General features: G+C 40.7%; 2 protein-coding genes and 1 long non-coding RNA gene across 5 annotated transcripts in view; 1 reads left to right on the top strand and 2 right to left on the bottom strand.

Moving 5' to 3' along the window:
* Window positions 1-23,962, bottom strand: part of LOC127355836 (uncharacterized) — a 94,545-nt gene that overhangs the window by 57,933 nt on the left and 12,650 nt on the right. The window lies entirely within an intron of this gene.
* LOC127355783 (fructose-bisphosphate aldolase A-like) lies at window positions 1,897-12,579 on the top strand. The gene is made up of 8 exons (XM_051386987.1): window positions 1,897-2,061; window positions 4,905-5,021; window positions 6,164-6,430; window positions 8,471-8,631; window positions 8,859-8,942; window positions 9,570-9,744; window positions 9,828-10,027; window positions 11,988-12,579. The coding sequence occupies exons 2-8, from the start codon at window positions 4,910-4,912 to the stop codon at window positions 12,081-12,083; spliced, it is 1,095 nt and encodes a 364-aa protein (XP_051242947.1). The 5' UTR covers window positions 1,897-2,061; window positions 4,905-4,909; the 3' UTR covers window positions 12,084-12,579.
* Window positions 12,350-22,969, bottom strand: gps1 (G protein pathway suppressor 1). Its single transcript, XM_051386919.1, has 14 exons — window positions 22,808-22,969; window positions 20,474-20,566; window positions 19,952-20,133; window positions 19,436-19,600; window positions 18,954-19,089; window positions 18,065-18,142; window positions 17,860-17,920; window positions 17,453-17,538; window positions 16,223-16,317; window positions 16,031-16,136; window positions 15,829-15,909; window positions 15,072-15,209; window positions 14,858-14,992; window positions 12,350-14,103 (listed from the first exon to the last, which is right to left on the bottom strand). Exons 1-14 carry the CDS (start codon window positions 22,895-22,897, stop codon window positions 14,029-14,031), a joined length of 1,521 nt encoding a protein of 506 aa, XP_051242879.1. The 5' UTR covers window positions 22,898-22,969; the 3' UTR covers window positions 12,350-14,028.

Genomic DNA, 23,962 nt, shown 5'->3' on the forward strand with positions numbered 1-23,962 from the left:
CAAAACCAAAGAATTTACAAAACAACAACAGAAACACAGGGACATTTCGACACCGATAAAATACGCAAACAAGAAGAAAAAGACAGCAGGAAGAAGAAAATAAAGGGAAGAAAGGGGCAAATGGGTGGAGAAACATGGCGGTTCAACATGGACTCTGTAGAAGAGGACCCGCTCCCTCTGTAGTGAAAACGTCTCATTCTATAAGGTAACAAAAACATTACAATTGTTATTTTCAGGTGATTATACACTAATGAAAACACCTATGAATACTATATTTCATTTCTGACAATAGATCATCCTAAATGTTAAATGCTGGACCTTTAAAGGGGGGATAGTGCTGCCAGCCAGAGGTGGAAAGTAACAAAGTACAAATACTTAGTTACTCTACTTAAGTTGTTTTTCAGATATCTGTATTTTACTTGAGTATTAATTTAACCTTGTTTGAAGTATTAGTTAGCTTAGCACAGAAACAGCTGCTAGAAACGTCCTTCAGAGAACCCAAGAGAGTCCTGTTTACACTGGTACTTTATATTCCAGAGTCTGTGCTTTCACTCTTTCACTTGAGTTCAAGAAGTTGAATCAGTACTTCTACTTCAGAGTCTGTTTACACAATTATCTGTACTTCTGCTTAAGTAAAGAATGTGCGTACTTTTGCAACTTCTGGTGTCCGCCATGTTGACCCACCATGTTTCTACACTAGCCCAGAACGAACAAACCAAACACTGGCTCTAGGTAGGGCCACAGTCACCGTAATTACTCCTGAGGGGGTTGTAATCTGCAACTACACCACTGAATACCACCAAATCGTACTCACTGGTCCTAGAAATGTATTACCCAAGATTTAGATGTGACATTTTCTGTATTGAAATCCAGGAAAATAATAGCAGCTCTAACTGGTTTTAATAGAAGTGAGCACCGTGTATCAGTGAACTCTGACCTTGTCTCAAATGGGAAAAGTATCAGTGGTGTGGTGGAGCAGCGCTGATGTTGTACTACATAACACTGAGGCACTGAGTGACACTGAGGGTCACAGACTGTCACTGATTCCACATTCAGAAACCCATTCACTTTATCTGATTTTACTGCGGCAGCTGATCATCAGATTGGCAAAGAATGAGCCAGTACATACATTCATTATTCATGTCTCAAGGACAGCAATCTGTGGTGGAGATGGAGAGATGTACGTGACATGTTGATGGAACAGTCAGCTTCTTACACATTCTGCAGTCTACAGCTATCAAGAGAAATCACTGACATTGTACTACTGTGGACGGCTGCAGCAGTTAAGTTTCCTCGTGGTGATGATGCTCTGGTCACGTATCACCCCCACGCATCATGCATGTGAGGATCCACACGTACGCCTAGAAGTGGATGGTGACAGGGTTTATGTAAGCCCTCAGCTGTGTTTTACAGGCAACAAGCACATCCCTTGTACTTTATAATGGCGATAATGAATACACAAGCAGATCTTAAACCAGCGGCCTGTTCATTGTGCATAAATGCATTTACTGTACCATGATATGTTTTAAGACGTGTGCTTCTAGACAGCTGCCCAAAGCAGTCTGTCCAAAATAAAAGCTGAATTTACCACTTGAATGAGATAGATATGTATGGCAGCATAGAGTTTTTCTATTAGTTTTTTTAATCCTCCCCATTGTTTTGGATGGGATCATATGAAACATGGACTTGGGCTTCACTTCTTCACTGTCACTGGACTACATTTGAAAATGTGCAATTAGACCAGTTTAAATTTGATACTAAACTTGAGCCCTCAGTAGAGCGATCTGCCTGTAAGACAACGCTGAGGGTTTATGGACACGCCTTCCTCAGCACCACTGCTCCAACCGTCAGAGCCTACGACACTACCTCAACATTCGCCTATTGGATAAAACTCTGCGCCAGTCCTGTTGAGAACTGGACTCTGGTTGGACAATGCTCGATGCGGCCACGCCCCTCTGCTGTATCGTCTGTACGTCTGTCCCTCTGCATCTCTCCCATTTTACAACAGCAGCTTCCTGCATCTGCCCGCTCCCTCCGGTCACTTCACCCAGCAACAGCCCGGTGAGTTGTATTTCCTCCCTGAAATCTTTTCACTCTTTAGCAGAGAATATTCACTTCCTATAGCGTTCATTAGCCTAGCTTGTTCACGCTCTTTTTATTGCATTTTTTCAAGCACTTTGTTACATAGCTGTTATTATTAGGCTGTAGTATTATAAATATAACGTTTCCCTGGCGTTACAACATCTTATTTTGGCACTTTAATCAAAATAAAGGGTTCTTCCTGAAGTTTTCTGGAGGCCCGTTTGTACTTGGGAACTCCCAATTCAAAGTCATTGAGATGGCGAGGCAAGGACGCGGAAGTGCTGTCACCAGACGCTGCTACATTGTGTTACATGCAGTCAGTGGTTAATACAGCTGCTACTATCACTGTCCTCACTGTGATCATCACTGTGCTAGTACAAGCAGGAAAATGTCTTCGGCAGAACGGGTTGAAATTCCAGAAAGCCCTGTAAAGTAAAAAAGTGAGGACGGACAGTGACGCAGTTGTGGCCGGTGATTGAAGCTTTATGTCGGCATTCAGTTGTTCATGTTCAGGCAGTGGAGGAAAAAGTAGCATAGTCCAAGACTGAAGCCAGCAAAATGGGAATACAACAAAATACTCAATTTGAAGTAAAAGTCCTCCATTCTGAATGTGACTTAAAGCTGCTGTAGGTAACTTTTATAAAAATAACTATTTGTCATATTTGCTGAGACTTTCACAATATCCTGACAGTGGAACATGAGACAGATAATCTGTGAAAAATCCAGGTTCCTCTGGCTCCTCCTAGTGCTCCTAATGGGATTTGGAAGAATCCACCGGGCCTGAATGAAAACAACCAATCAGAACTGAGAAAGATAGAAAGACGCTTTGAGTTGGAGGCTTTAAGATAGTTGATTGTTGAGTCTCATTTCCAGGTCGTCAAATACAGACACTGAGAATGACACACTACAGTCCACTATCTTTCTCAGCTCTGATTTCTTATTTTATCAAAACTGTCACCGTATAAAGAACACACCAACATATGCATACAATCTAGTGCTATATAGCAGTTGGGGTTCAAACTAGGGGTGGGCGATATGGGCAAAAAATTATATCTCGTTATTTTTAGGGATTTTGGCGATAACGATAATCAGTCGATATCCTTTAAAATGTGATTGGAATTGTCTGAGTTAGGGCTTGTGTCCACCAAACGCGTTTTTAGTGCTAAGAGAGCTCAAAAACTCATTTTCCGAGCGCCCAGCGGTGTTAAAAGTTGAACAGATTTCAACTTGAAGCGCTCTGAGCGCTGCGCTAAAAAAAACGTCTCTGCATCTTTTTACCACTGAAGGCGCTTAGCGCTCTGAACGCTGAAGCTCATAGGATTTGTATTCAAAATAGGCGCTGCTAGCACTAAAAACGTGTTTGGTGGACACAGACCCTTATCAGTCTTTTCGAAACCAAACCATTTCCATGCCAGAGAGGTAGACCCACGTCTCGGCACTAAATCATCTGAAGTACTGGTAGCTTCAGGGACTGGAGGTGTTTGTATTTTCTCTCTACCATCACAACGCGCTGCTAAACTGAAGCAAGGAGGATGCTAGCGAGAAGACGTGATCATGAGACGCTAGTCATGTGACTGAATCCTGCCATGCTGTAGAGAGCGTTGCTGCACCGTGTATTAATGGATGTGAGGAGTTTCCGCGTGCGTTTCAATATTTTTGGCGAAGTAATTTAAATACTCGATAATGGAAATTTGCACATCGTCAAAACAACAATGACGATATTATCACAAACGATATATATCGCCCACCTTTAGTTCAAACACAAAAATTGATAGTGTATTTCAAAATGTATACAATATCACAAAAAATGAGTGCTGTCAAACGATTAAAATATTAAATCGCGATTATTCGTATTAATGTCATAGTTAACTCACAATTAATCGCAAATTTTTATCTATTCTAAATGTCCCTTGATTTCTTTTTGTCCCATTATTTTTTTCTAATTTTAATGCTCTTATCAACATGGAAAAGTGGATCGGCTTCCTTTATGCAAATGTTGTTTTTAGTGAAAAGTCATCCATTGTCGCCTGGCTTTGACGAGGGGGCGGAGAATTCACATCAGCTGTGTGCTCGGCCATCAAGTGGTATTTCAGACTGGACGTGCTGTGATGATAGCTCAGTTCACAACGACAAAACACACAGATCACTTTGGTCTTGTCAATGGAACCATTTGGCAACTTTTTAAAAGTAAGCTTTCCATTCAGAATATTATTGGCGTCCATTTCGGCGTCTCGCGCTCGCCATCCACTCAAAACGTAACGTCTACTACTCTTAAACAAGTGTGTGCGGCGTGCCTGTTGTTTTGTTTTCAGTCTAGCTAGATCCGGTGTGGTGTTGTAGTTTTTCTAACGTTACTAGTTGTTGCAACAGCATGTGAAAAAAACTACAAAGTTAAACGAACGTTAATCTCACGATAAAATAAATGACGCCGTTAAAATGGGTTCACGTTAACGCCATTAATAATGCGTTTAACTGACAGCACTATAAAAAATATATATAAATATATATATATATATATATATATATATATACATTACAACATTTTCAGTTCCCTTCTATCCATGAATAAACAAGAGTGAATGGAATGGAAAACGCTGTAAATAGCTTTAAGATCTTGTAGAGAATACTCTGGGACATACAACAGTCTTAAACAAAAAAAAGCCTGTCTTAACATCTCCTTTTCACATGTGAGAGTATAGTGTGGACATCTTGTGGTGGGATTTTGTAAGACTGCGCAATCTGCTTCTGTTTCCGTTCGACTGATATATGCAGTCACTGAGAAATAAGTCAATATTGTCTCTCTCTTTCTCTCCTTGTCCCAGTCAACATGACTCATGCGTACCCCTTCCTGAGTGCTGAGCAGAAGAAGGAGCTCAGCGATATCGCTCAGAGGATCGTAGCTGCTGGAAAAGGCATCCTGGCTGCTGATGAATCCACAGGTATGACTGCGACACAGGAGGAGGCCACGTTACAGGATCACACTGTTAACCACAATGGCCAACCCCAGTCCAGTTCAGTCACGCAGTAATCACGTTAAATACAGTTCGAATGTCTGCGGCTTCGATACTTAGAATGGAAGACATCAGGATAACTTTATTTAAAACTGCTCAAATGAAAGGAATCTGCTGAAAATATGAAAGCATTTACATACAACATTTGAACAATTCCTAACGTGTCCATAACAACACGTAACTCTAGACACACGAGCTAAAGGCCGTCATATGTCCACAGTCTGACTGTCAATTTGACATCAATATCATCCATAAAGATAAAGTGTATTCTGTACAAACTGTACATTTTGTCTCTACAACTGGCTTAGCCCTCGTTGTAGCTGGGCTCTTTCAGTGTGTGAATGAGAGGAGGACTGTTTCAATAATTTCAACAATGTCTGTGTTGATATCTTTTTTTGACCATTTTCAAAGCTGTTACCGGTTCGCAGCTCTATTTCTATTCATTTCTGTACAGTATAAAAATCAATTGGCAGGCTCTTGAAACTTGCTCAACTTATGCAATCCATTGCAAGTACTTAAGATTGACCAAAGTTACATTATTGGTTCCTTGTATTGCAGTTGAAGTGCAGATTGATTAGGAAAGGTCTGTAGTCAGTTTCCACATTAACCAATTATAATGCAAGTGTGACAAATATTAATGCAGACTCTGTGTTCATATTGTGTAGAAATGTGTGAAATGTGGAATAAATCGACATTTCTGAACACAGCAGCATGATTTGGTTACTTATAAGTAATTTTGATGTAAATGAGCTAAAATGTGTCTCACGCCATGGTGGTATTACACCCCAGACTCCAGTTACTCCCAAAGATCATGGTTGCTTTATAATTTCCCTTGAGTAAAACACTCCACCTCCTGTCTACCACATGATTCTTCCTTGGAAAGATCTAAAAGATACTGAATGGTTAGACCACAGAGAGGAGCAGAACTCTAGGCCCCAATCTGACCATTTTTAACAGGATATGAAAGGAAAAAAATGGATGGTTGAAATTTATGCAGAAGACCTAAAATGCAGAAATGTGTAGTGTCTCTCACTCCACCCGTCTCCTCCCTGTCCCCCTGGTGCCTACAGGCAGCATGGCCAAGCGCTTTCAGAGCATCAACGCGGAGAACACGGAGGAGAACAGGAGGCTCTACCGCCAGCTCCTCTTCACCGCCGATGAGCGGGTCAACCCCTGCATCGGCGGCGTCATCTTCTTCCACGAGACGCTCTACCAAAAGACGGATGGCGGCAAGCCCTTCCCCCAGCTGGTCAAAGAGAAGGGCATGGTGGTGGGCATCAAGGTGGACAAGGGCGTGGTTCCCCTCGCCGGCACCAACGGAGAGACCACCACTCAAGGTACAGACGTGCTGTAATATTGACGAGGGTGCTTATTACTGATTGGCTTTATTGTAATAACAATGTATAATAGAACAGTAGTTCCCAACCATTTTCCTTGAGGGAGCCTTTTTCTATTATTGAGTGAACTGACGAAGTGACATATTTTCGTAGTTTCAGTAACTGCAGGGCGTTTTTGTAAAATGAGAGATATTGATGAATTTCTTTTTTTTAAATGAAAAACGTTTATACAATTTCTTCATTATATACTTTCTTTATTTTGAACAGTCATACACACCTAATAGGCTTCTTATTCAGTGTTATCCTCTCATTGTTCCATCAGCTATTTGGTTGTTTTAACTGTGTTCTTTTCAAATGCAGGATGAGGCTGTTTGTCAGAGAGCAAAGGCTCTGTGAAAATTGAATTGTGAACTTGTGTTCAACTCAAATGAATGAAACGCTAAGATGATATAGGCCTCTGTGTATATTTAAAGTTTTCTTTCACCCATTAAAATCAAGAAGGCCCTGCAACCCCCGTGAAGCTTTGGAGACCCCTAGTGCAACCACTGTAATAGAGGGATGCTGCATATTTACACTGACCAACACCAGAACAGAGAAAATCATGTTTTTAATGAACACAGCTTTTATAGAAACCTAAGCATAACCTTACATTTAACACACACAGAAGAGCATATTCTATATACAATAAAATGAAAAACAAAGAACAAAATGGTGCAACATTTTTAAAAAGAAAACGTACGTTGCTTCAAACTATCAATCTTCATGAATAATGTGAACTTTTATACAATTGTGAAACCAAAGGGCAAACGAAAAATGGAAAAGTAGATAAAACAAAGCAGGTGGCCCTTATACAACACATCTAATTCAATAATTACTCAAAACTATTAATAACATAAATAAATGACCACATATAATATGAATAAAATAAAGGCAAACAGAATTGCAATGAATTAAGAATAACTATATAGAAAATAGCTGATGACCTTGGTTGTTTATGTGGGTCATATAGAGACATAAGTATTGAATTGAGACTGGTTGGTCCCTGTAGTACGTTTAACCTCACCAATTAACATTTTTGTTTTTGGCTTTGGGGAATGATTTTAATATCAGTTTTTCAAGTCATGGATACCTATTCTTCATATGGCTACGCATGCAATTTAGACAGTATATTGACCTGTGATATTAGCCTGTCTCAGCACACATACATTCAGTATGTATGTGTGACGAAATACAAAACTTGTCCAAAGAGTGTGGGCTGGTCTTTAAACACTACAGACTTTACTCCCTCTGCCCTCCATCGCTGTCTCTTTATCTATCTTTGGGGTTTTGATCACATTCGGTTCCCTCAAATATCAAACACTTTAATTTGCGTGGCTCTGCTCAATGCAGAGCTGTTTTTAATTTGTTGTTGTTGGTAGTGTTGGTTACACAAAAAACCCTAGCTCAAAGCTCATTAGCTAAGCCTCACTGTGTCTGCCTTTACCGACTGTACAGGTCCTGTAACTTATCCACACCTACCAACCAATCAGAATTGAGAATTCTCTGGGGCCATGGTATACACATTTATAATTTAACAGTTAACAAAGAAATGAGACCTCAATCCCATTCACCTCCTGTTTGAATGCACCTGGAACCACAGTAGCAGAAAACACATATGAACAGTACGCAATCGAAAGTACTAACAACATAAATACAAACTGATAAACACTCAGAGTTGGAGGTGTATTTCTCTCCCTTGAAAGAAACTGCTGATGTGTAGTGATTGAGCTAAACTACATGTAGATACATAGAAAATACCTGAATGAGTAGGGCTGTGGATTGACTGTGTAAGAATCTGGCGATTTATTGTGTTGCTGTAAACAAGGAGATATGTTTTGAGTTTTTTTTTCAAATCAAATTTTAGAAAAACGATCATAGTATACAGAACACAGCACAATATGCATAAAATCTAGTGCTATCTAGTGGTTGGGGCCACTAAGCATTTGCTCTCAGCCTCTCCCATCACTCCAACCTACCATCTGTGCTGTGTGTCTCCGTCAGGTCTGGACGGCCTCTACGAGCGCTGTGCTCAGTACAAGAAGGACGGTGCCGACTTTGCCAAGTGGCGATGTGTGTTAAAGATCACCCCTACCACCCCGTCCGAGCTGGCCATCATCGAGAATGCCAATGTGCTGGCCCGCTACGCCAGCATCTGCCAGATGGTAAGACACACACACACACACACACACACACACACACACACACACACACACACACACAGCTTTCTCGCTGCAGTGATGTAACACAAACAGCCGTTACACAACACGGTTTGCCCATCAGGTTCTCTTCTAACTAACTGTGTAACAGTTGGTAGGCTAGCACAACCCCCAGAGAGGAAGTGCTATTGTCTGTTGTCATGACGCTGGCTGCTATGTCCCCCCTCCTCCAGCATGGCATCGTGCCCATTGTGGAGCCTGAGATTCTCCCAGATGGCGACCACGACCTGCAGCGCTGCCAGTATGTGACTGAGAAGGTGAGTGATGAATGATATCAACCTCAATATGATGGGTAGGATGCCACTCTCACTAATGCACAGAAATGTCATCATCACCCTGAAATTGGAACAGTCTCAGCATCTGGCATCAGTCATGTAACACGTGTGGTGCATATTTGTATGCAGTCCTGTCTGCTACTTCTTTGAATTTACTGGTGCTCGTTTCCCAGCATGCTTTCGATTAAAGCTGCACTAGGTCATTTTTATATCAGTTATTTTTTGTGATATTTGCTGAAACTGAAAAAATCAGGTTCCTCTGGCTCCTCTTAGTGCTCCTAATGGTATTTGCAAGAATCCACCGGGAACGAAAACAACCAATCAGAGCCGAGAAAGATAGAGAGACGCTGTCTCATGTACTACTGTCAGGATATATGTAATGAAAGCTTATTTATTATATTATAATTTATAGTTATTTTTATAAAAGTTACAGATTACACAGTACAAAGTAGTTTTGTTAAGTTAAAATTTGACCTGTCAGAGGACCATCACAATCCCTCTTGTGGGGAACAGGACTGAACTTAATTTAACGGGCGGGAGAAAGAAAACTTCTTCCTTCAGTTGTTTATTGGAACCAAGGGAATGGACATCAGTGTCTCTGTCCGTCAGGTGCTGGCAGCAGTCTACAAGGCGCTGTCTGTCCACCACGTCTACCTGGAGGGCACGCTGCTCAAACCCAACATGGTGACCGCCGGACACTCCTGCCCCAAAAAGTACAGCCCTCAGGAGATCGCCATGGCAACTGTCACCGCCCTGCGCCGCACTGTGCCCCCCGCTGTGCCAGGTGAGGCTGACATACTGTTGTTACATCTCTCCGTCTCTCTCTCATTCCCAGCTGACCCTCCTGTGCATTCTTCTTCCCCCCAGGCGTGACCTTCCTGTCAGGCGGTCAGAGTGAGGAGGAGGCCACCGTCAACCTGAATGCCATCAACCAGTGTCCCCTGCACCGGCCCTGGGCCCTCACCTTCTCCTTCGGCCGGGCCCTGCAGGCCTCAGCGCTGAAAGCCTGGGGAGGCAAGAAGGAAAACAGCAAGGCCTGCCAGGACGAGTACATCAAGAGAGCCCTGGTAAGGAGGGAGGAGGAGGTTGTGTAGAGCGGGTCGTACACTGATCAGAACGTTGATGGTTCGATCCCCAGTTCATTCTGCTGCTTGAGCAAGACTCCCCAAGTTGCTCCTGATGTTTGGCCATTAGTGTGTGATATCTAGTGTAATGCTTTGAATGGTCCAAAGACTAGAAAGGAGCTATATAATGACTATGGCTAATGGCTAGGCTATAATGACCATTTAGCGGTCCATTGGAGTCCTGACAATGGTTCCTGAAAGTATTTACAGCTCTATTCCAGGCAGGAAAAAACATATATATCGCATATATATGTTTTTGTGACTCAACCTCTGCTCTATACAGCACAGTTACATCCAATTACATTTTATGTTATATTGAACAATTATTATTATTAATGCTTTAACATGTAATGGTATGTTGTAGTTTATGCCACTTGTAGCATTCTTCATATGGGGTTTATAAGATCAGATAAGATTGATTGATCCCAAACCTGGAAAATACATCAAATATACACATTGAATAAGAATAAAATAGAAAATTGTATCTATATAGACTATATACACCTTTCATTTATACAGGTATGTGATGGATATTGTAACTGCATCGCATTATAATTTTAAGATAGAAGTTGTTCGTAAGCTGTGAGCTGCTCAGGAGACTTGATGAAAGACTTTTTTTACTGTCGGAGAGTTAAATTCATTACAGTGAGTCATATTTCATAATTACAACATATTATGAGAGTAAAATATGAATCTGTAAGCCAGTGCCTGAATTGGACAAAGAAAAGGTGTCAGTACCCTAACTGAGCATAACCCCATCATAAACTCAACATAACCCTAAACGTAATACTTTTACGCACTTTTATCCTTTTTAACAAGGACATTTTCAGTTTTCTTAGCGTTTAGTTTTGTGATTACACAGAGAAACAGTTACACACGCTTTTAGGAGTCCCTGACCAGTATTGCTGTACACAGGTCTTTAGAAATATTGAGGTCAAATAACTGAACGTACTAGCAGGGTTAGGGGCATTAAAGTAAAGTTATTTTTAGCCAGTTATTTTGCAACTTTATACCCCTTTGAAAAAAAATAATACATCTGTGACCTCAGTGGTGAGCACAGCCATGCTCACCAGAGGTGGTGCTACGCAATAAGAAATAAGGGTTCTCATGTGGACAAAAATCTGCATCAGTGCGAGCACTCCAGCAGGCCCATGCCTGCTCTCATAACCTCATAAAAACAGACTGCTAAAGGAATGTTGGAATTAAGTTAGAATAGGAAAAAGTATGAATAGTTTAAGATACTGTAGTTTAATTCAGTGGTTCTCAAACCTTTTCAATAATATACCTGCTTTTTCGTAGAAAAAACATTTCTGGTAGAATAAAAAGCCTATATAAAGAGGTACAATACACCATCAGTGTTTTATTTATAAAGAAAAACACTTGAATCCTTCATTTCAAATGTTTATAATCCATCAGTACATGTATAGCAAACCAATTGTTGTCATTGTGGAATAACTAAGATGATATTGAAGTTGCATTGAACTGCAACCTCTTGATAAGTTGTACTAACAGTGTAGTGAGAAACATGTGCTAGTGCCTCACTGAGGATCTTGTCATTCTCTGTGTCAGGGAGGCAACTGCAGTTTTTTTATTATGATTATTGTTATTATTATTGAAAATAGAAATATTGAATATAAAATGTGGTTTATGGAACAATTATATATATGGAATATATATATATATATATATATATATATATACAATATTTTTTAGCCCCTTGCAGTACTCCAAAGTACTCCTAGGGGTACCCCCATTTGAGAAACATTGGTTTAATTGGTCACTGTAATACTGCTCAAACCAAAAAATATTATAATCAGTAAAGCAAAGTCATGAAAATGGCACCAAGTAAAAAATAAAAAGGCATGCTCTAATAAATCCTCCTTTGCTTTGTGTCTCTCCACAGAATAACAGCAAGGCAGCTCTGGGGAAGTACGTGTCCTCTGGAGAAAAGGGAGCAGCGGCTCAGGACTCGCTGTTTGTGGCAGACCACGCCTACTGAAGCCTGCTTCTTCCTCCACACACTTCATCCCAATTCCACCCAGTCACTCCACTCCTCCCTACCCCATCCACAACCTAACCAACCATTCAACATTATTCCATTAGTGACGAGAGACCAATGATTTCCTGGATAAAAAAAACATTATGATTTGAAAAGAAATTACTACAATACCCATATGCCCCAACGCTCTATCCTACCTTTAAGTTTGACTTTGTACTTGTGAAGTCAGTGTCACTGTACGGCCTGACTTGATGTGTTTTTCTTCACTTTATTTTGTGTTTGTGCACTTAAACCCCCACAGAGAGAAAGAGAAGAGCAGAAAGAGTTTGTAGTTCCATGTGTGATTTCTAACATTGTCTAACATTAATGATTACCAAGCAAACGTGCCTTTGGGAACTAAACAAACTGCAGGAGGGACATCTTACAGAGGACATTATAATGAGTATACAGTATTATGCACTGGAAAGAGATTCAAATTAAAATATTCCACAACTAATGATGTCCTGTGTTATTTTGATCACTTGTGCATTTATTGATCTCAACTATTTATTTCATATCGAGGGGCAGTAGAACTGTATTCTGATTCTTTCCCTCACAATAAAAACTAAACTGAAACGAGCAACCCCACTCTGGAAACTAACTGAAATTAAGCTGAACTACTTAAAAAAACTAAATTGCCATCAGCATTTCCATGTACTTGTATGGGCCTCCTATGACCATATTCATATGTTACGAGTTGTACTCAGGAATTCAAACAGGAATTCAAATGTAAAACTTATCAAATGAAAAATGATTTTAATATAGTCCTAACAGCTTCTATTGATGAGGTGCAGCTCTATCCTACCCCCCCTTTGTTGGAAGGGCAACAATCAGTGTTTCTACTTGTCCCTACAGTGTGCTGTGTGAATGCTGTCTGTGCAGTTTGACTCTAGAAGGATGTTTTCACATTCATCTGCTGAAAGTGGAAAGTTTCTCTGTGCTCAATGAAAAGCTGATTCTAAGGGGCGGGGCCTACCAGCATGACTTGTGACATCACAAATAGTTTGGAAGTCAGTCCTGGTCCAGTATGGAACTTGTACAGTGTGATGTAGAAACCTTGAAGCCACCAGTGCACATCCACTGAGAATGGACTTTACAGTGAAGGAGGAGACATCTTGTGTCCAGCAGGAAAACTTCAGAAATCAACAACTTTTGCATTTTCAGAGATTCTGGAGGTTTTAATGAGGTAGAAGGAGGAGATGAGTTTGAGGATTTTAATATGTATATATGTGTGTGTCTTACAATCTCTGTTAAACCAGGTCTGCATCAGGTTCAAGTTAAATCTCAGACACACTGTGACACGGAGGTGATTTCTACAACCACAGTAGCAGATGTGGAGCTTGGAGGACACAGCAGTGGGGTTCAACAGACCATGTGATTTTATTACACAACACAGGTTTAAACCAGGCTTAAACTTTAAACTTCAGCACATGTACATACATACACAGTGGACACGCTGGCGCTCTAGCTGTTGGTTGAATATTCCACTGACAACAGAGCTAATGCATAAAAACAAGCAGTGAGTTTGTGTTGTGGTAGGTATTTTTATTTCTTAACCTTCTTTCGGTTAATGAGGCCTCCATCGTGTAAGCAGAGAAAAGTGCATCTCCTACCAGTAATGTACAGCTTTAAGTGCCGAGCTTCCATCAAAGCACATTTTCTTCTCATCCAAAAATCTCCACACTGACACACAAACTAACAAAGGATTTCCCCCCCCGTGTCATACAATGGGGGCAACAGAGATGATTTGGGAACATTAAAGTCTTTATAGTGTGTGTCGTTTCTGTGTTCAGCAGAGAAACTGAAGGTGGGGTGGTTGGGGGTTGGTGTTGATGAACGATTGGGGGGGGGTGCTTCTCCTCCTAGTCTGCGGCTGCTGTCAGCAGAGTTAGCGTGCAGACTTTCTTCACATGTTTGTGCTCATCCTGGTCTGGCTGTTGGCCGGTGTCAGTTCACCCTGGCTGCCCTCTCGGGGGGGAGACTGAGGAGGGCACACAACATGAGTGATTGAGGCACTGTTATATGTGTTTGCTGTCAATACATATTAATATATATAGTCAGATTTTAGAGGTTTCAGGTTTAAATAATTGAATTGCTTCTCTCTCACTCTGTCCTGTTTGCCCCAGTATTGTAAACCACAGCACACTCTGCTGGAGAAACCTTGCAGTGACACCAATATATTACCACAAGCATTTTTTCTGGATTATAAGAAGAAGGATAGTTGATTGTTGAGTCTCATTCCCAGGTCATCAAATACAGGCACTTAGTGACTCTGGGAATGAGACTCAACAATCAACTATCTTCAAGCCTCCAACCCAAAGTGTTTCAATATTTTTGGGGTCTGACTGTTTTTACTCAGGCCCGGTGAATTCTTGCAAATACCACTAGGAGCACTAGTTCTACTGTCAGGACTGAAAGGATAGAGAGAAAGCGTCTGCATTCATCGCCCTGGGAATGAGACTCAGTCGACTTGGCAACAGATGTTTCTAGTTCCATCCGCTCATAGCGCTATGGCTCACATAACAGAGAGTTAATGCTATGCTAGCAAGATTCAAAGTCAGTAACAAACAGTAAATATAATCAGAATCAAGTATTCACCTAGACCATGATATAATACATATTATAGACAACAATACTTATCCTACTAACCATGACAGTTGCTTCAGTACTTTGGCTTTCTAATGGTTTCATACTTAACTGCTGCTGTGACGCAAAGTAAAGACATTTTTTTCTACCTTGACGTGGATCTGGTTGCGCAGCACAGCAGCTCGGAGGATCATGGCCTTGGCTCGCCTCTGAAACTCTTTGCCCATGTGGAGCGACTTCTCAAACGTGGTGCTCCTCTGGTCCACATCTCTCGCATACAGGATCTGTCAACATGTCAGAGTTCTGGTTTGTAATGGTTCATGTGGGGAAACTGCATCATTTCCCTGCGCGTGTGTGTCTCACCTTGCTATGGGAGTCGATCCGTGCATTGATGAGCCCTTCCAGTATGAGCTGGGTGAGCTCATCTTCCAGAGCTGCTACTGTGGTGTTGAAGGCCTGAGCCATCTTAGTCATGTCTGCTGACACATAGGGGCTGAAATACTACACACGCACACACACACACACACACACACACACACACACACACACACACACACACACACACACACACACTTCAAAACTTGAAATATATATACACAGTAGTCCTGTGTCTCAGCATTTCATTCATTTCTGTGAAGAAAACTCAACGTAAATCTTAATTTTAGTTTAAATTATTAATTAAGATCTAAATGGAACACACACTATATTCACAGAGCCTTCACTCTCTGAGCTAACAGAACAATGAGAAGAAAACATTTAATTTGTCATAGGATGAAACCTTTTAAGTCTGTATGATTGTTAAAAATTATATATAATACAGACTGAATTGTATAAAAAGTTCCCTAAACAGGATAATTCCTTTCACACAAATTTCTTGCGGTTACTGATTTTATTATTTGGGTTAATTGTAAAGCTTTTATATATAATATAATATGAAATATCCATTAAATATGTCACTTAGTCAGTCATAAAAGAGTCCCCTTAAGAGAAAAGGTTGGGAACCACTGCCGTAAAGTGATCCCTATTTCAAACGATAGAAGTACTGTATCAGGGTTCCCACTCACTCCCCAAACAAATACAAAATGCACATAAAAACAGGGTGACTTAATGTATGTCTCACCTGAATGAGGGCTCTGTTCCTGATCTGGCTGTACAGTGTCTTGACGTGTGGGGCCAGGTACATGTCCAACAGGAGGTTATCCTGGAGGAAACACACACTCAATATGATCATAATATACACATAATATACTGCACTGTCATGTAGTCCCATCATAACCTCTGTACAGTGTCAAACTGCAATTGTGCGCATGTCCCTCTCTAACCTTCATTTCATCCAGGAGCTTGAGACAGGACGCGTACTTGGACTCGTAGAACTTAAAGATGATGTCGCGGATCTGAGGTTCCAACTCTAGGAATAACTTAAAGGAGCTGAAAGAAAGAAAAAGATTATTAATGTACACCTGTATTCATTAAATGTAGGGAGATATTTTTCAGTCCAACTGCTACTACCCTACCTGCTGGAGATGACGTTACGCTGGAGCTCCTGTCTGTCAAACGTGGCCAAAGCACACAGGCCTCCGTACACAGCTACATTACTGGGTGACAGGAGCTGCAGGGAACACACACCCACAAACATTACTAAGCAGGTTTTTAACAGTATAGTGCACTGGATTACTTTATGAATGAATATTATCCTGGGTGTCAAAGCAGGGCTTCTACTTTTTGTTTAACATTTTGCTGCCTCCCTCTCAGCAAATGTAAAATATGCATCTGCAAAGGACAGTGACTTTACTGCAGTGAACAGTGAGCTGGTAGTCAGAGCTAATGAGCAGCTGCTGTCCCACTCTGTGGAAACACGGGGAGTCCACTAGAGATTTTACAGTCACTAGAAGCACACTCATGGCAGTTTGTAACAGTTTCTGTGTGCTACCTGTTTGTTACTAAGCTAACAGCTCAGAGAGGTTAACTATGAGTGCATATATGTCTGTGGGTTAGGGTTTCATATTTTCAAAACTAATCGTAAAACATTTATATAAATAATTTACATAACGTACAATGGACTATAATAGCTTCTCCTGCCTATACTACAGCAGCTCCAATGTAAGTGATAAGAGACTAAATTCACCATCCTCATTCTGTGCAATAACTTTTCAGAAGCAATATAAAAATTGAAACAGCTGCAATGTTTTGATAAAGGTAAAATGTATGACAAACAGCATTAGAATGAAGTACTATAGTGCTGCAGACATGCCCTGGTCTACTAATCTTGTTCTCCAGAGAGCAACAGCAAAAATGATCATTCCTACACTAATCCAGAATCCTATTGAAATTGCAATATCTGTCAAAATAATCGCAATGTGATGTTTTTACCATATTGTGCAGCCCAATGCTTAAACACAAATCAAATGGGTTTTTTTTATGTAACAGTCTATTCAGTACAAAGTTTGTGGACAACATTTTCTTGCTGTGCTGCAGTGGAGAAATAGGAACACATACGGGGATTTTTATACAAAAAAAACTTTTGGAGATTCCAACTTGATCTGGATAACAGAGAATAATGATGACTCATATTAGCTTCATCTGAACTTTGGAATGCATTTTTGACAAAACAGGATTTTGTTCCCCGACGCTAACATGCCTGCCTTAGGAAAGGATACAAATACAGTTTCTAGATAGACTAGAAAGGGTTCCTTTGGTGGATGAAGCTATAAGTAACCATGGTACCTCTGCCTGATATCACTCACCTCTGGACAGTCACAGTGGTCAAAAGAAGCCTGCAGGAAGCACTTGGCAGCTGGTTTATATTTTCGAGAGGCCAACTCTGCCAGACCTGAAACATCAACCATCAAGATGAGACTTGCAGAATACAAACCACTGGATCTTTCTAAAATGATACATAGCTGCTCTCTACAATTGTGTGTCACACTGTTGGCAGCTGTTACTGGCTTTTTACAGTAACAGAAATCTGTTCATATTCATTCAGACTTGGAGACAACATTGTTACATCTTCCAAATGGGCTGTACTGGGTGACACAGTACCATCAATTAAATTCCATGTTATTTATATAGCCTCAAATCATAACAGAAGTTATTTCAGGCTACTTTGCATACAGAGCAGGACTCTTTATCACAGAGCATAACTCCGTCTTACCTGCAGCACACTTTAATTTGGTGAGGACTGCTTGATTTTGGCTATCACGCTCTCCTCTTTGCTGAACAGAAAGAAAAAGAAATGGCGTCAGCTGAAGGTCATCTCCACAACAAGCTTTGAGAAACAAAGGCAGGCTTGGCTGCATGAATAGTTTTCTGCCTCACTGTGAAAAGCCTGATTGTTAATGCTAACACAGCACACTCACCTCTGCTATCTCTGGCGTGGATTCTGCTTTGTTGACGTAGCTCAATACATGGGACCAGTTCTGGAGGTAAACACTAACCTGTGGGCACAGAGGATAAGATTTACTTTCTGACCTCACATCGATTTCCTGGGTCACACAGCTCTTTTTCTTTTCTCGACCTATACCTGCTGTATTCCTACGCCAAGTCCAACTGTGCCGTGCACAGTGCATTAAAGCACATATCAACTGTTTTAACCTGAGTTACAGTGGTTTATGAAAGAAAATAAATACAAAAAACTAAAAATTGGTGATTATGACAGCAACAATGTAATGCCGTTCACAGTTGAGGTAAGAGGATACCTTCATGAACCAGACAGGGTTCCCACTTATTTTAAGAAATCACTTTCCAGGACCTTTCCACAACATTTTCCATGAGTTTTTATTAATAACACAGGAAAGCATTTGCTTCAAAACGGTCATATAATTTATCAGTAAGCCTAGTATTGACTCCTTGTTTAATGATGCAGGTTTATGATGAACCATCTCAGGTTAATTACGGGTAGGTGGTCAGCACTTTATGTAGGACACTAGACTTGTCTACAGCAAATTGACTACAGTTTTCCTGTCACCACAACATTATTGCCACAGCCCAGAAGTAACTGTTAAAATCCAGTAATTTTTCGGTACATTCGAGGATGTAAGTGAGGAGCCAAAATACAATTCAAATTTTCACAAGATAAAAAATGATTTCCAGGAAATTATCCCTTCAAGTGCTTAATACTCTTGACTTATGAGATCCATAAAAACTCATACAGACAGTACAGACAAGTGTATTGATATTAAACCAGTGTTCATAACTCCACCCACTAGTTGTAACAATGGTGACTGCAGCAGCAGAACATTGCTGTACCTTGATGACATTCAGACACATGTTGATGACGTGCTTGGCACTGGTGCAGTAGTCTCTGGCTCGGGAGTAGCACTTGAGGGCATTACTGAGGTCGCCACAGTCCAGATAATGGTCCCCCAAGTCATCATGGCCTCTCCTGGGGAGGAAGGGCAGAACGGGAGGAAGGTGAGTGGGAGATAAAAAGGTGGTAAAGACTAACAAAGACAGCGTTGGTGAGTTTTATTTTGTTTTTGTCCAGTTTCAAATGTGTTCTACTATTGCTGGCTAAGTAAAAATGACTGGTTCTGTCAATGGAGTCTGGTGGGACATAGTGTCCAGTTGTTTTGGTCTGAGATGCTAGTGACATCTAGTGGCAGTTTATTTCGTATATATGGCTTTCAAAACTTCTTCAAAATTCATAAAAGGTCAATTCTGTGATGGGTCTTGTGATGATGAACAGTGATAATAAACTCCATGATAAACCATGCTGTGTCCCACCATACCTGATGCTCTCTTTAATGGAGTTCCCCTTATAGTTCTTGAGATCAGTATCCAGTTTCTCCAGTTTAAGCAGAGCCTTTTTCCTGGTGGACTCAGCCCAGGCTGAGTCCAGAGGAGGAGGAGCAACCCCGCCTTCAGGTACTGTGTCTGGCACACCCTGCACTTCTCTACAGAAACAATACACATAATACAATTTACATTAGATGTTGAGTGAAGTAAATAAAAAAGCATATATTTAGCATTAGATTGTGTTGTAGTGGTGTAATACAAGCCCCAGCTTCAGAATCAGAAATACTTAAACAATCCCAGGGGGGAATTTATTTATTATTTACAGCTTCCAGAACATGATTAATTTCTGAAGTGTAATTAACTATTTCAAATTCAAAATGTCCTTTCTATTGGTGCAACAAACCATTTGATGTAGTTTGCATTGTGACACATCAGCAAACAAATGTTTTATCCTATAGTAGTCTCTCGCCAAAAGCAGTGTTCTTATGTCATGTTATTAACCGTAATACCGTGTGGCTTCTGTGAGCTTGCGGTGGATCTCTTCGTAAGTGTCGACGTTAAAGGTCCTCTGGACAAAGGTGAGGGCCATCTTCAGGGCTTCCACTCGGAGCTGAGGGCAATGCTCAGCGATAAACTGCAGCCTCTCGATGCGCATTAATCCACTGTAGCTGGTGGCATACTGCTCCAGGTCCTACAGGGAGGGTCAGGTGAGAGATATTATGTCAAAATGTCAAAACTGCTCCACAGTGAAATGTTCAGGCGACTTCATATAACTCTACAGTCTGTTAGATTGGAGTGGTTTCCCCTGTGTTTGATAATATTTAGATTATGTGATCTATTAAAGTAAAGCTTTGGTTGTTTTCATGTACTATGCTGACATTCAAAGTTGATGATTCACATCAACAACATTTAAGGGGCAGTAGCCCCTGAATCTCTTAAAAACACAAATTTACACCACTGCCATCACAGAGATAATTATTGTAACATTTTATGTCACTGTGTGTGTAGATGAAAGTCTGTCAGGACAATACCAGTGTTGGGTTCTCCACTATGTAGTTGGTGTCTGGAGCATTCTGCTGGTCCTCCTGGGGGTCTGCGTCAATCTGCATGGGCTCCACAGACCCCTGAGAGACAGAAACAAGGCACAAAGGTCAGCCGAAATCACAATGCAAGACATGACCCACATTAAAGCTGAATAACAGCAAAACTGTAATTAAAATGCTTCATATATTCAGTAGGCATTGAGAAAGGGTCAGTTGTCCTTCAGTCTTATGGTTGTCAAACAGTGAACTGTACCAAGCACAACAAACTGTGTGCTGCAGCCCGCTCCAGCAGCACAGCAGCCTCAACACACATCCTCAGGCTGAACCTCTGTTGCTTGTCCTGTTGCTGACTTGTTAACCTCCACAAGAGACCTCATTTCAGGACCAGGAGCTGTCCATACACTGAGCTATTAAACAGTATCAGTTTGTTCTCCACACAGAAGTTTGGATCACTAGATGGTAAAGCTGCAATGTTCACGGGGATTAAAACTGAAAACAAAGTGAATTGCAATGCAATCAAGTGTGTTTCTTTGATAATAAACTTTGATCAACAGGTGAAGTTAGTCATTCCATCATCCATCATCACTAGATCATTTTTATCCACCAACAATCTGGAAACGGTCAGCCCCTGATTATATCACTGACTTACTAACCCCTTAGGAGCCTGAATGTAGTCCTCCGTCAGTGGACTGGTAGTAGGTCAAGGCTAAAAACCAGAAGAGGCCAAGCCTTTGGAGTCACACCCCCATCTCTCTTAAAAACACACTTGTTATGAATGGCTTTCTCTTAAATCTGTCACTCTTATGTTTTTATGAGTGATGTTGGTTAACAAATTCCAATCACAGTTTTTTAGGGTGTTTTAGTAATTCCTGCCTCGCTGTATCTATTCTTTATTTATTTTTATTTGTAAAGTCATCTTGTTTTAATGTCTTTGTAAAGCACTGTGTAACCTGTTTTTGAAAAGTGCTGTATAAAGATATTATTAAAACTGCAGAAGGTAACTTTTATGAAAACAACTCAAGTCATATTTGTTGGAACTTTCCCTTTATCCTGTGAGTAGAACATGAGACAGATAACCTGTGAAACAATCTGACTCCTCCTAGAGCTCCTAAGGGCATTTGTAAGAATCCACCGGGCCTGAACGAAAACAGCCATTTTTTTTTTTACTTACTTACTGCAGCTTTAATAGTGTTATTAAAAAAGCGCCCATCACCTAACTGCAGGCTTTCAAGAGGAGGGTTTCTATTGCTAATGGTAGTTGCCAATGCATTGGTGAATGGCGATGTGAGGATTGGCTGTATTGGAAATATCCTGCAGTTGATACACAGTATGTATGCGATGGTGGACGGTGGACAACAATTACTCAACAGCCTTGAAAGGAAAAAATGTCCATGCTTGATTCTTAACGGCAGTATGACGTCGCCACGGATACAACCAACGTTATGTTAGCTAGCACAGGGTTTGTAAGCCTTTTGAACAGCTAGCAGACTGTTGGTTACTGACAACAGAAACTTCTTGCAAAATGTATACAGTGTGTTAGTCTGTCCACCTGTCTGTCCACCTGTCTGTCCACCTGCTATGTCGAGCTAATGTGACAAACTGCCAATTACAGGAAGTCGGCTCGGTAATGCTAGCTTTCGTTAGCCAAGTTACAAAGATAAACACAAATTGTTCTTCAGTCTGTAGTTTTTCGCTTTCACGAAGAATCAAACATAAGATGAATATAGTTACTTCAGTAAGAGCGAGCTGCTGCCGTCAGCTCTGGTTTGCCAGTGAACCGTCTCTATAAACGTTAATGTTGTTAGCAAACAGAGGCCTTCAGTCTGTTGTTAGCATTTAGCTACTTCCAAACTCCATGAAAACAACGTCGGTTTCTAACGGTTCACCGGCTGTGTGCATGCATTTGTAAGATTTTGAGGACCATTCCTTAACGGCGTAACTTTAATACACTACCAAAGCAGTATTTATGTAACGTTATATGGAATTCATTAGCTATCCCTTTACTTCACGGAGATGCACTGCAACGTCGAGGCCGGTAACGTTAACATTTTAACGTTTTAACGTTTTTTAACATGCCAGCAATTTTAAGACTTAACGTTAATTCTTCTAACTTTTAAACCACCAACGTATTGCTTCGTTAATGCTTCGTGCTCCTGATAAAACACAAGGAGCTAACGGTGCTCGCGTTGGGTTGAATTGGGATCATGAGCTGAACCATAGCTAAGTTTCTGTAGCTAACCTAGCTGGCTAACTGCTAGCTAAGGTTACGCCGCGGGTACTGAAGCTGCATCCCGTCCAAGCGCTGCAATGGCTAACACTTACCTGGAAGTTAAACACCTGCACAGGCAAAGGCATCTTGTGTTTGTCTGACTTCGGTGCCGTTGTTCTTAGAGGGGGGGGGCAATATATCATAAAGATGTTTATGTGCGGCGTGCAGCAGCAGCCAAGCGTCTTCTTCTTCTTCTTCTTCTTTGCAATTGTTTACTTTGAGTGAGCATACCGCCGCCTACTGTACAGGAGGACGCAGACATGGATTTTACGTTACAGTTGTCCTCCTTTGGTTTGGCTCATTTCTTGAAACAGAAATTACATTCTCAAAACAACATGGACGAACCTCCAAACCACTTGGCAATTGTTCACAACAGAATTGTATTTCTCATTGAATTCATCACATTGCAAATGTCTTTGTACATCTTTGTAAATGATTAAGTACAGTTAGCCTACAGTTAGCACAGTTAGCCTACAGTTAGCCTACAGTTAGCCTACAGTTAGCACAGTTAGCCTACATTCAGCACAATTTCCAAGTGAATAGATGCTGTTGATGTAAACTGATAGATTGATTCTCAGTCTAATGGTTGTTCTCTCCAAAACATGTCAGCATCATTTCATTCTATAAGTCATCACATGCACAATATTCTGTTCAATGGTCAGAATGAGTCAACATAATACCATGAATACCAGATAGTGTATTTATTTACAGCACTGTAGGCTACATATCATTTTCCTTGTTTTTGTTTATGTGTTTATATAACAGTATATTATGCTTTATACATTTTCTTTTTACTCTGATATGGAGGTTACTTTATGTGTGTGAATAAAAATGGCTACCTTTCCTCGGCAGTGTGAGTGCAATATGTGATGTCAAACCTTAGAGGCTACTCTTCCCCTAAAATCCTGTTTTATTCATTTTTATTTTTTCAGTTTTATACACAATTGTATTCTGTTAGCTAGACAAAAAAACTAGTCCAGTAACCATTGTGAATGAAGGACTGGGAGAGGACTGAGAGGTGGACCTCTGCCATAGTGACAAAACATCTAAACATTTTGACTTGCAGTGCTCACACAATGCCAAAGGGACGATGCATTTTGGAGGTACTGACTATTTATATGGGAAAGAGATTTAGTTTTGACACACGAGTGAACAGTTTTGGGAGAGATATGAGCTTTTGCAAGTGAGCTATGGTGTTGTGCTGAACT

This window comes from Dicentrarchus labrax, unplaced genomic scaffold (assembly GCF_905237075.1).
Source record: "Dicentrarchus labrax unplaced genomic scaffold, dlabrax2021, whole genome shotgun sequence".
NCBI classification, from domain to species: Eukaryota; Metazoa; Chordata; class Actinopteri; family Moronidae; genus Dicentrarchus; species Dicentrarchus labrax.